Below are 13,860 nucleotides of genomic sequence, written 5' to 3' on the forward strand. Positions count from 1 at the left end.
TTACTCTAGTTGGCATAAGTCTGGCCTCCAGTACTACTGCAAGGAACCTTGGGGTTATTTTTTTTTACCAGGATTTGTGATTTACCTCACATAGAAAACAAATCTCTAGAACAGCCTTCTTCCACCTACGTAACTTTGCCAAAATTAAGAGCATCCTGTCTCAAGGTGATGCTGAAAAACTGGTCCATGCATTTGTTACCTCTAGGTTGGACTACTGTAATTCCCTACTTTCAGGATGTCCCAGTAACTCCCTAAAGAGCCTGCAATAAATCCAAAATGCTTCAGCAAGAGTGCTGACTGTAACTAGCAAGAGAGATCATATTTCACCTTCACTAGCTTCTCTCCATTGGCTTCCCATTAAATTTAGAATAGAATTTAAAGCCCTGCTTCTTACATATAAAGCTCTGAATGGTCAGGCTCCATCATATATAGAAGACCTCATAGCACCATATCATCCCAGTAGACCAGTTAGATCTCAGAATGCAGGCCTACTTGTAGTTCCCAGAATTTCCAAAGGTAGAATGGGAGGTAGAGCCTTTAGCTATCAAGCTCCTCTCCTGTGGAACCAGCATATAGTTAGTTAGAGTTATGCTGCTATAGGCTTAGCTCCTTTCCTCCTCTTGACCCTCTCTCCTCTCACCCCGCAATTGTCACCACTGTATGCCATTAACTCTGTGTGTTTTCTACCGTAGATGTCTTTGTCCCTCTCTGTCCCCCTCTCTCTGTTCTTTTCTGCAGGTGTCCCCAGCTTTGAAGCTGTGTGTCTTCCAGTGTGCAGCTACTGGTCCTACCAACCTGCCCGATGTTTTGTTGTTGCTTTCTGTTGCCCTTTTGTTTTTTTCTCTTCACTTTCCACTCAACCCAACCCGTTAAAGGGCGTTTTCCTCTCCACTGTCGCCTAGGGCTTGCTCAAGGGGTAATTGTTGGGTTCTCTCTATACATCATTATCGTCTTGACTTTATTCTGTAAAGTGCCAAATTGAATGTTGATTTGGCACAGTTTTTACACTGGATGCTCTTTCTGACGCAACCCTCCCCAATTTCTACTGGGTTTGGACCAGCACTGCACAGCTGGGGATGGGAATGGGCTGTTAGGGGTTTAGTTTCTTGTAAATGGTCTGCACTTATATAGCGCTTTTCTACCTATTGGCACTCAAAGCGCTTTACACTGCTTCTTATTTACCCATTCACACTCACAATCACACACACATTCATACACCGATGGGGGAGCTGCTATGCAGCTGGCCAACAATCACCGGGAGCAACTAAGTTGGGGTTCAGTGTCTTGCTCAAGGACACTTCGACATGTGACCGGAGGAGCCAGGGATTGAACCAACAACTGTGAGATTGGTGGACAACCGCTCTACCTTCCTGCGCCACAGTCGCCCACTTGTACACTTCGACATATAGCCAGAACCACTGACACTGTGGTTCGTGGACGACTGGCTCACCAACTGAGCTACAGCCGCCCATGTAACATTTAATAAATGTAGGTGTAGGTAAATGCCTAATACCTCAGTGGATTTTCTTTAATCTGTGCTTTTTGTCCAAAACCCTGATTCTCTTTGAGGCGGGAGAAATCTCCGGGAGGGGGAATCACAAGGATGCGGCTGCGCCATGAACTAATCTAACAGCACCTTAGGAGTTTTTTAAAGCAAAAGCTTGGAGAAGCTTCATTCTTGGGTGAAAATAAAATTTGGAATTGGACTAATTACCTAATAATAAAATTGAGCAGATTACAAGAACAAATAGAATATGTTACATTCATATAGTAGCTTTAAGATACAATTAACTTTTTGAACTCTACAGTGCATGCAACCTAAAGAAAACAACAAGTCTGTGTTTAACAGTGCAAAGCCACCAGTGATTTAAAAACTGCCAACTATTGTCATCTGAGTACTGCTGTGATGTATATGTGAATGAGAGTGTGATGTGTATGAATCAAATGCATGTGTGGGGCTTATGAAGAGTGTCACTGTGTTTGGTGGTTAAGCCATCAAGAGGGCGACAGCATGTCTGTGACTAGTTGCTCCCCACAGGCCCCATAGAGACTTCCAGGACTGGCCACAGAGGGGAGGCAGCCAGGCGCCCAGGCCCTTACCAGAGCCACCACATATGGGAGATGTAAAAACCACAGGCCCAGGCTTCACAAGGCCCACATGGAGGCAAGCAGCAGCACTTTACAGTAGAAAAGCTTAATACAACCAGTGTATTTGAACATCTGTGACTGTTTGCTTCTCATAGTAAATAGTCCTGATACAAAAATTACTTTGAAAGCTCGTTTAAAGTGAGTTTTTTGCGTGGCACTACATTGGACTGCAAGTTACTGCACCCAAAGATTAAATTCAACTCTGGTTCTGCTTACTGCGAATGGCGTTCCACTCTAAATCCACACAAATGTGTGTGTGTGTCTGTGTGTGTCTGTGTGTCATGGGCAAAGAAAAATTACAGAGAGACTGAAGAGAAGATAGTATGTTTGCTTAAGCTTCTAGTGTGCAGAGCTGTAGACTAACAGCATGGATCTGTGGGAGCAACTGAATATTAATCATCCAATGAGCCAAACACCAAACTTAAACTATTAGCCTCATACTACACACCCTCGTCCAATTAAAATAATTATACACAACATTTGCGACAAAATTACATCAAGACGATAATCAGACTAAACGTAGGTGTCTAAATATTGGGATGACACAGAGTAATTTAATATTTCGCCAAATGCACCAACACTATTCAATACAGATAATTGACATTGCAACTCCAAAAGTGCTTGTCAGTGTGCCCCAGCCAAGAATCCTGGAATTAATGTAGCTTTGGCATGCTAACACTGACACACACACTTTTTACATTCTTACCTGCACTGTTGAGTCGACTGAGTCTTGCTGAGCCACTTCGTTGCAAGGGATAGTGAGATTGCTGCTTCAACAGGCCCTGACTGGCAGCAGGAGCTGTCTTTGATGGTGTTTGACTGGCAGCTGTCATCTTGGCTGTGTTGTGGTTGGCTGGTGTTGGGGTCTTCAGACCTGTGGGGAACAGGCAAGACAAGTCAAAGCCCATTACTCTCCAATGCGATTTTGTGAACATGAGTTCACCATGAACAAGAAGTTGGATTTCATTCTTTCTTGATTCTCTTGTTCTTCAGGCCTCATTTTCTTGGAGTTTTTTTCATGTATGTAATAAACCTCGTACAACCAATATACAAATCTATTTTCCACAGTTTACTTTAATAATATGTATAAATTGTCATGGCATTCATTATAAAACACGACGTACTAAAAATACTAAACTTTTACTGTACTGAAGACCTTTATTGTTTTGGTATGATTATTCTATGAAAGAAGTTCCATATACATTCACCTGTAGCAGTGGTCCTGGCCTGCAGAGACAGAGCTCTACTCCTCATGGCAAGAGGCTTTGGAGCAGCAGTAATACCAGTAACTGCATCACTACTGGTAGCTGGTATGCTGGAGCTGGAGGACTTTGTTGCTCCGTGGCTGCCTGCAAGAAGAATGCTTCTGCTGGACCGCTCATCTGGCTTGTTCCCTGTTGGTGCTGGAGCTCCTGCAGATGCTGGAGAAGCTGAAGGAAAAGTAGACACAGGTTGTGTTAAAATATCTAATGTTTTGTACAGATAGAGGAGAACCTTTGTGGGGCTGCAGTAGGTAATTGAGAGAGTAAAGTAGATAAACAGAGAAAAAAAATAAGAGAAGAAGATGAGGAGGAAGAGGAGACCTCATGGAGACATTTGTCCACCATCATCCAACCCACAGTGCTTCAGCTATAGTCCCTTTTTTTACGATGCTTTGAATATCACATTCCGACCCACCTAACATCCATTCTGCTTTATTAAAGTCCCTCAGGGAATTTCTATTCTGTACCTATGAGATTGGGATGATGATTTTAAAGTTATTAAATAGCTGGCAAATACAAAGACTGTAATTTAAGTAGTTGCATTGCATGTGGTTGCGTCACTGCATTCTTACTAATACAGTAGAAGAGCATAGAAATGAAAGCATGTGGACTGTATCATTTGGAGGGAGACTCAAGTCACAGCATCTTATTTGTTTGAGGAACAAACAATCAGAGGGAAACATTAACCTTTTGTTTTTTTGGAAACAATCATATCGGAGGTGTTTTAAATAAAGTGTGGAGAGTGATCCAGAATGATATGTAATCTACAGGTGTTATGTGGTTTGACATTCCAGTTGTGTTTGCCTGACAAACAGCAGAAATAATTTTGTATTCGGTGCTGCATAACAAGATTTTAATTTACTCCTCTAAATAAATTAAATCCTAAACACGGATTTAAATTAGCAAAAAACAACAATTGTCCATTTTACACATCTGCAGAGAATGTACAATAACATATTAACAAACATATTTTATTACCAGAGAGAAAAAAAACATTTAATCTAAAATACACGATAATAATTTTCCAAACACTAAACTTTAAACAGTCAATTTTTGCAACAGATAAGGTATGCAGCTAGAAAATAAAAATCCCAACTTATTGCATCACATGTTTTAAACGTACTTTATAACTGTGTTTTACTCTGTCATCTTGCTTCTTCTCTTACTGCAAAGCCCTTACATCTTTCCGCAGAGACTTCGCTTGCAAGCAGTTTTTCTATGTGCAGGTCATTATTTCCCATTTGTAACAATCCCATACATAAATACTATTGATGAATCTTCCATGTGCAGGTGAAAGGTTTAACAATTTTTCAGGTCTTTCATACAACAACAGTCAGGTGCCAATGTGAACAATGCTGCATTAATTACTTCATACTGGCCATAAAGAGATGCTTCCTAAAGCTCTTTCAATTCAAGTTATGGGGTGTAGTCACAAAGTACCAAAAAGGGAGTTTTGCACTAAAAGGTTTGAGACTTTGGATCATATCCACTTAATGTGACTAATGTGGAACGTTAGCGGCTTAGATTGTCTTCAGATAAACTTTAATACATTTTAGTACAGATGGAGGACTGTGGGTTTTGGCTCCCTTCACTGAGATAGGAAAATCATTTGGAAGAATGTCTTGCAGGCCAGTAATATCAAGGGGAACGATAAAAGCAAGATAAACCTGTTTCAGTATTCATATGAGGCTGACTGTTTGAAGGCATGCTTAAAACATTAATTTAGTGTAAACGTGCATGGTTAGTTTTATCCATTTTTATATACTCTATATATTTCAGGTTTGAGTCTATGCATGTTTTATGTTGCACCTAGCTGCCAGACATTACCTCTGAGGGAAAATAAAATTGAGCTAAATGTCAGTATAAGAAGCAGAGCACTAAAGCAAGTACTTTTGCTTTAGTGGATTGTCTCTATAGTGGGTACTTTCAGGCACAGTATTCACCTGTGATTTAGTACTACTTGGATCTAAATTCACAATCACTGTATTAAAAAAGAGCTTCTGTATGGACAGTAAGGCTGATTGAAATAAAAGAGAAACTGTTTGGTCAGATGCATGTAAATGACAGATGACCCAAAAAACAAAAACAAAAACAAAAAAAAGGTTAAAAAGCCTTTTTCAGCAACCACTTTTACACTCCTCTTTAATAAAGCATATAATTTATTATAGTTATGCTGCTATAGGCTTAGACTGCTGGGACCCCCCTCCTCCTGTCACTCTCTCCTCTCACTTCAAAATTGTAACTACTGTATGACATTAACTCTGTGTGTTTTGTCCCGTAGTTGTCTTTGTCCTTCTCTGTCCTCCTCTCTCTGTCCGTTTCTGCAGGTGTCCCCAGCTTTGAAGCTGTGTGTCTTCCAGCATGCAGCTACTGGTCCTACCAACCTGCCCGATGTTTTGTTGTTGCTTTTTGTTGCTCTGTTCTTTCCTCTCCTTACTTTCCACTCACCCCAACCGGTCAAGGCAGATGGCCGCCCATCCTGAGCCTGGTTCTGCTGGAGGTTTCTTCCGTTAAAGGGAGTTTTTCCTCTCCACTGTTGCATATGGCTTGCTCCAGGGGGAATTGTTGGGTTGTCTTTATACATCTTTATAATCTTGACTTTATTCTGTAAAGTGCCCTGAGATGACTTTGTTGTGAATTGACGCTATATAAATAAAGTTGAATTGAATTGAATTGGCAACCAAATATCATCCGGCTGTTATTCTGCACCATTTACAAAAGAAAATACTTAGAGCAGAGTAATACAAAGTATATCACAGAGCTATTTCATAAGTAAGGTGGATTTTACCTTTAAAGAATAGTGCTGCAAACGCACATGTATGCACACACACACACACACACAAACACAGCATGAGTGGAGGTGATGACAGTGAAACAAAGTGAGAGGAACTGACCATATATTTCGGACTAACTGCTTGTTATAAACTTTTTACACAGGAACTGTCATGAATGTCACTACACGCTAAGCAGTTGATTTTCCTTGAATAAAGCCTCGGAATGGAAACAGCAGTGGAAGTGAAGTCAGCAGTGAGAGGGAAACCACACCAAAGTAAACCACCTCACTGACACTGTGTGTGTGTGTGTGTGTGTGTGTGTGTGTGTGTGTGCGCTTGTCAGTGTGAGAGAGAAAAAAACCTCAACTAAACCCACCACCTCACCTTTGCTTGTGGCTCCAGTATTCTCATTACTCCCAAGTGCTGAAGAATTTGGGCTTATCAGTAATCCCTTAACAGGAAGCTTCGATGCAGCTGGTAATGCAGGTCGCCCAGGCAACCCCAATCCTGGCTGCTGAATGGCTGTAGGTTTGGAGGTGGATGTGGTGGGAGCTAGGTCAGTCAGTGCTGATGCTCGGTCTGCGCTGGTGCGAGGTTTGGGGATGCCTGGAAGATGAAATACAATTTACAAATACAATAAGCTCAACATTCTTTCAACACTGCAGACACAAAACAGAGAAGAAAGATCTGATGCATGAGCAATACACAGTCTAGTTAATAGTTGTATGCATGAGTTTTGTTTAGTGTGTATAGTTAAGAAATTAAGATTTATTTTTTAAATCCAAAAATGATTTAATATGTGCTATGTATGCTATTATATAGTGCTAGTTCAATATGCTACAGTCAAGTTCTAGCTCAACCACACACACACACACACACACAGAATCCGAATATAATTCTGCAGTCTGACAATGAGTCTAAACATTCAGCTAGAGTCGTAAAGAAATAACTTCAAAGACAAAAGCAGCAAGGCGTCCTGAAACAGATGGCGCCCCCCCACTGAGCTATGAACTCAGTATCATGGAGTCAGAATACATGAAGAGACAGAAGACACTGAGAGAGGATAAACCCACAGGACAACTGTGGGATTTTCTCCAAGATGAGATAGAACAACCTACCTGCAAAACCTTTGAAGACATTGTCCACAGAGGAGGACTAGTGGTGTCACAAAAATATCAACTGTCTATAAACTTTGATAAAAAAAACAATAGTAATACAAACAAAATGCTGAATTTGTGTACAGGACTTTCTATTGTTGTTGTTGTGTGGACAAAAGTTACTTTGGCATCACTGTTGTAAGAAAGTATTTAGACAGTCCTAAAACTTCAAAAGGGGCTGTTTGCAGGTTAAGATATGGACCCTTATGAGTTAGCGGCTAGGCAATACCTTACGTTTGTAAATGTCATCATAACTAACCAATAAAAAATTGGCTATAGCACAAAGAAATACAAATAACTTCAAAAATAGGGGATGTCTGCTTTGATTTTTCTGTAAACAGTAAAATATTTCAAGTGTGCATAATAGAGATCCACTCTCTACCCATCTTACATTTTTTTTATGCTCTTCACGCAATAAATGATTCCATGGCAACAGCACCAATATCTTGTTACTGTTTGAGGTTGTCAAAAAACAATTATACTTTGTTTCATTTACAAAAACTGAATGGAGCAGCAGCACAGATGGGTCCAGCAGCCTTGCTAAATCAGGATGAACAAGGCTTTAATGCCAAATGTTTGTTACCTATTGATTGTCAATAAGTAGGACTAGACTAGATTTTTAACTCCTTTTCAAACTCTCTGGATGTTTTTGTAACATGCATATCAATTAGTGAGAAAAAAAAAATCCCTTAGAAAAAGAAAAGTGATTTTATTCCTGAATAAAACATTGTGATCAAATGAATGGATATGACAATAAGGACTATCAAATACAAATAGAACTTTAGCCACTCCAGATAATTTTATCTAAAATATATACAAGCCTCTTGTCCAATCCTAGAAAGGCCCCAGCCTAATCTTAAAGTTAAAGGTGTGTCTTATCAGTTACTGCACCAAATGTTCATAACACTCTTATAAACATTGGGTTTTGGTGTTGGACTATGTGTACAAGTAATGTCACTAATTTCTTGAGTCTCATTAGCAGACATTTTGTCACATAAATTATATTTACTTAAACTCTTGGCTGTACATTTGTGAAATATGTGTGTGCTGTGTTCAATACATCTTGACTTAATAGTGTTGGATCTGACGTTTGTCATATTTTTCCACATTTAGCCACAGTGATCATTCACGTTTCATTCAAACTTTGACTGGTGAGACAAACTCTCACCTGCAACAATTATTAGTCTTGCCTGAGAAAGGGGAGAGGTGGGGGAGTGTTGGCAGGTTGGGGTTGCTTGTTATAGAGTGAGGGGGGAAAAAAGGTTACACATTTTCAACTTAAGTGAATTGCCTCACACACACATATACATGATAGTAAAATTGTGAAGGCATGCACTGTGAAAAGAAATAGCCTAGTTCCCTAACCTCACCATACCATTATAACTACGTAAATGTCTAACATAAAGCTGAACCCTAAAACCAGGTAATATTCCTCAAACAGCCCTTTGATGACTGGCCACAATGTCCGCACAATACTAAAAATCACACAAAAAAAATGGGTCCACACAACCATAAAGGGAAGTCCACACACAGACACTCAGAATCTCTGTTGATGAAGACAGATTTGCAATAAAACCTGCAGAGCAACTGGAGCCAGCAGGAAACATCTGGCTTCATTTGGTTTCAGCTCTGATGAAATCCCAGGCAGAGGGGAGAGCAGACTAAGGAATCTGTGTTAGGTAAGGGCTGGCTCACGACAGATCTACCTCGTGCTTACTGTTGATACACAAAAGCACACATGTACAAAGTTGTCTAGCAGCCTGGCTGTTTTAGTGACTGTGTTCCTTCTATAATCCCTAACTTCATCCTAATTTAAACCATAGACCAAAATCTAAACCTTTTTACACATTTTTAAAGCCGAAAATAATTCACATTGTCTTCCATGGTTTTGGTGTTTAGTTGATGTTTTTCTCCTGCAATTCATTTTACAGCATAGCTTGTAAATGCTTGTCAACAGCCAACACTATAATTTCCATTCTTCCAGTGGAACCACATGAAGTTACCAACAAGATATTCCCACCTGATGTGCTCTTGCTTTCAACTGTGTGACCCTAAGATTACTAAGGTAACACATTTATTTATTTTTTTTACACTGGCATTAATAGAAAATAATTGCTGAAGCTCGATTATTGATGCTGATGTTTTGAGTCCTTAAAAATATATATCATAACAAAATTAAGGTTAACAAATAAACTTAAATCGGTTCTTGAGTCATCTTTTGAGACAAAGTCATTGTGTCATTTCCCTGCTATTTGACTATTTACATAAATGTATCATATATTAAAAAAAACAACAACAACACTAAACTCACACAGTAATAGTTAAAGCTGTAATGGAAACTCAAAGATTTAATGAAGAAATTTTGTAGTGAGATGGTCAAGTCAGGACCAAATTTAAAATGACCCATTGTAAGCGGATACTTAAAGGAATCCATTGATAGAAATATCAGAGTGAGGTCAAACGGCTTCTGTTTGCTCCTGCGTGTCAGCAAAGAGGACAGATATGTTTTTGTCCCTTAGAATGTGACCTTAACCAAGAAGAATGAGCCCCCACTCCCACACACACAGCCGCTATGTTAGTTAACAAGTGATATGTCCCATGTCCCACAAAAGTGTCTCAAAATCAAAATAAACTGATCTCCAGTTATAATGCAAAATGGCCTTGAAAACTCAAGCCCTGTAATTTGAAAAAAAAAAAACAATAAAAATGTGATGGAAACTGACATGACAGTTGGTTCCGGGGTGAACTATAAAGTGACGTACAGGACACTGGTTGTTGCTGTTGCGATTTATTAAGTTGCTGGAGTGGACGGATTATGGGAAATGTACAAACATAGTCGTTTTCTAATTGTTTGTACATTTCACACAAACAAACGTTCTAATACTAGCAAGATGTAGGTATGTAGATATAGTAGCTGCTCTCTTGAATAGTTTTCATTGTCCTTTTCACCATCTGGATAGTTTGGGTATTTGGTGTTTTCTCTAATTGCAGTGTTTTTTTAAGTTGTTGTCTCATGCGTTTTTGTTTAGTGTAATTTTGTTTATTGCAAAAGGAAAATTTCATCTGAAATGTGTAACTGGCTGCAATAATTACATGAAAAGTGAGAAAAGTTACCCGTTATAGGAAACTGAAAACAACTTATTTTAATGCCTTTAATGATATAATATATAGTACCTCAATTTTGACTCATCACTAAAAACACAAGAGAGTTTGATGCAAGATTTTGCATTCCCTTATTTTAAAAATTAAACATAATATTTAATGCACATTCAACTGGTACAAATTGTTTATCGATTGTTAAAGTTAATTTTTAGTTTATCAAAAGGGATGCGAACTTTGGCATTCAAATAAGTTTCATTGTTTTACACTGAATAGGCATGTAAGGGGTGCAAGTACAAATGCAAACTTTTTCACCAAATCATATATATTTTGATATTTACTACGTATGTGACTGACTACACACCAACACCTTTCATTTTACAAAACAACACAAATAACAATGTATGTCACATAAACTTGAATAGAGCGACAGACAGGAACAAACAGCAGTCTGACATCCCCTTACGGAAAAAGACTAAGAGAAGTAAAACAAAATGTGGAAGACAGAAAAAAAAAAGAAAAAGAGAGAGAGAGGTAGAGAGAGAGAGAGAGAGAGAGAGAGAGAGAGAGAGAGAGAGGTAGAGAGAGAGAGAGAGAGGTAGAGAGAGAGAGAGGTAGAGAGAGAGAGGTAGAGAGAGATAGAGAGAGGTAGAGAGAGAGGTAGGGAGAGATAGAGAGAGGTAGAGAGAGAGAGAGAGAGTCCCAGCTCAGTGTGTGCAGTGTCAGCCTGCTCATTTCCTGAGTCTGCTTCAGAGACTAAGCTTTTTTCTTTCATAAATACACATGCACATGCACACACACATACCCTTAAGTGTTGTGTTGAACAGTCCATTGAAACAGTCCGTGTGCAACATGCTGTTGCATGTTGACGTTTCAGTTTTCCTGGAGTCACTATGTGTGTGTACTGAAATAACTAATGTTTATGTTTCTCTATACAGAGAACAACCATGTTAACTCACCCTGACTGTGACTTTGGGTCTGCTTGGCTTTCATTGGAGATCCAGCGCTAGCATTCTGTCCATTCTTTTCCAACACTGAACCATCACTCTGGGCTTTCCTTGGCTCGGGGTTCCCCGGTGTGTGAAGATCACTCGATGAACCAGGAGGTAGAGCTGATCCAGAGGCTTTGTCCACTCTGGTGCCTTTTCCCTGCAGCCTGGCACTGGGCCCCAGCTTGGAGGACACTTTCTGTAAGAATAACTGACGTTTAGTGACAGCATCCCAGCTGAGGGGTCCCAGCTCCGAGCTGCGCACTGAGACCATGGTATAAGCCATTTCCCAATCAGATTCAAAAATGTGGGCCGAGGAAAGAGAGAGGGGCAGTAAAGGAGCACTGGGAGGAGAGTGTGTTAAGACAGAGGGGGAGGAGGAGGAAATGAGAGAGCGAGAAGGAAAGAGAGGGAGGAGGGAAAATTGGGAGTATGCTTGCAACCACAAGTAAAAAAAAAAAAAAAGAAAAAAAAGTTGCTATTGTGTTTTACATTCCCCTTGAGAGTGCTGGTTCTGACTGGGCCGAATTGTTTCTCTTTCAGTGTCCCCACCCCCTTCCTTTCACATTTCTGCCCTCTGACTGAAATGCCAAACCTCATTGAGCACGTTTGTGGATGAGGACCTAGCATCTGTCTCAGCCTTTCCAGAGAAAGGAATAGACTTATAGAAACTGGCACTGCACAGATATTTGTGCTCATAAACCAGTCAGGTGTAGAAGTAAAAAACAGCCAGTGCTTAAAAAAAACTGTCACACAACCCCCCCCCCCCCCCCCCCCCCCCACCCGTTATAATTAGTTATAATCATCAGTCAGTTATAATCATCAAAATTATATCAGTCTGTGTGGAATGAATGTATACATTATACAAGTTTCACTTCTTGAATGGAATTAGTGAAATAAATCAACTTTGTGAAGATATTCTAGTTATATGACCAGCACTTGTATGTGTGTGTGTGCATTGCACAGTAGATTGATTTTAAACACACCTTCTGCTGAGACAACACCTGAGGCTGCATACGAGAGAATATGCTGGGACAGGTTTTAAAACTGTCACTGGCTTAAACACATACCAGAAATAGAGCACATGCACTACCATGTACCAGTCCCTCATGTAAAACACAATGTACACTTTAAAGTACTTTACAGATTTATATTTCCTATGTATGTAAACTATGCTAAACAGTAACACCTCTTAACAAAACATGCACGTTTTTGTGGTACTATGCCGAGCACATTTACAGTAGTTACAAAATTAAATATTAATACATTAAATATTTCTGACATTTTATTAACACAAAGTTTTTCTGTTTTGTCTAAATCCATATTTACAAAACAGCCCAGATTACCCTCCAGGATTTCTCCTGTCACTCCCTCCCACAGTACAAAGATAGGTTAGGTTAACCCGTGAATCTATTAACTGTGTCTATAGGTGGGTCTGTGATAGACTGGTGACCTGTTGAGTGGGTGCCTGCCTTTCACCCAGCAACAGCTACCGTTCTTACGTAGTTAAGATTTCACCGTCCCCAAGTCGTGAGTTAATGCATTTAAAAAACAAAAAAACAAAAAGGTAATTAACCCTACAACTCTCCTGACAGAGTCTTTTCTCATTTTAAAGCACAAGAGGACCCTAGCATTACCATGATACACCCCAAAGCAAACATTTGAACAAATAAAGAAAAAAAGAAATACTTTTTTCAGATGCTATGTTTTCATTTATAGGATATACACAGAAGAAATGATATTTTCTCTAGTATACTAAACCCAATGACTCCTCTACAGAAACTACACCCCAGATGGTGTGCCAGGTGACTGAACCATTTTGATTTTTCACCAATGGTTGTTGCCCAACTATCATCTTGAGACAGAACTGTTTCTGGATCCATTTGAAACCAAAATCATATTTTAGCATGCCAACAGTGAGTGAACACACAAGCCTGAGGGAGAGACATTTAGTTTAAATACATTTCACAGTACTCACCCTGCAGTGACTTCTTTTCTTCACAATCACATCGGTCTTTAAAGTCTCTGGAGCAACAATCCCTTGGTCCTCCTCAGACTCTTTACCAGCATCTTCGATTGGATGTGCTGTCTCCACAAACTTAGCTGGTTTACATTCATCAAGCACTTCCTGGACAGATTTTGTGGGAGTGTCCAGGGATCCTTCTTCAACCATCTCAGACCCCAGAGAGCTGGTTGAAGTAGAGTGTGTACGATTAATGGGTGGCTGAGCAGAGTCACTAGCTGTTGCCTTGTGCTGGATTTTAATGTTATTGCCCTTTCCTCTAATGGGTTTCAGCACCACAACCACTTTAATAGGACTTGCAGATGGTCTTTGTCCTCTACCGCCGTCCCCAGTCTTCACGTCCTGCTTCCTAGGGACAACTTTCTTCCCAGCAGCAGGAGCAGGTTTATTGTGCTAAATAAGGAGAAA

The 13,860-nt window shown here is 39.8% G+C and overlaps 1 protein-coding gene across 4 annotated transcripts in view; it reads right to left on the minus strand.

Annotated features, from left to right (window-relative positions):
• The window catches only part of LOC137124050 (microtubule-associated tumor suppressor 1 homolog), a 66,600-nt gene that overhangs the window by 28,481 nt on the left and 24,259 nt on the right, over positions 1-13,860 (minus strand). For all 4 annotated transcript variants that reach the window (XM_067498662.1, XM_067498664.1, XM_067498661.1 and 1 more), the window contains 5 exons: positions 13,408-13,845; positions 11,400-11,628; positions 6,569-6,790; positions 3,357-3,578; positions 2,855-3,022 (listed from right to left, as the gene is read on the minus strand). In XM_067498662.1, coding sequence (XP_067354763.1) covers positions 2,855-3,022; positions 3,357-3,578; positions 6,569-6,790; positions 11,400-11,628; positions 13,408-13,845 — 1,279 coding nt within the window. The remainder of the gene's footprint in view (positions 1-2,854; positions 3,023-3,356; positions 3,579-6,568; positions 6,791-11,399; positions 11,629-13,407; positions 13,846-13,860) is intronic.

The sequence above is a fragment of the Channa argus genome, chromosome 3 (genome assembly GCF_033026475.1).
Source record: "Channa argus isolate prfri chromosome 3, Channa argus male v1.0, whole genome shotgun sequence".
NCBI classification, from domain to species: domain Eukaryota; kingdom Metazoa; phylum Chordata; class Actinopteri; order Anabantiformes; family Channidae; genus Channa; species Channa argus.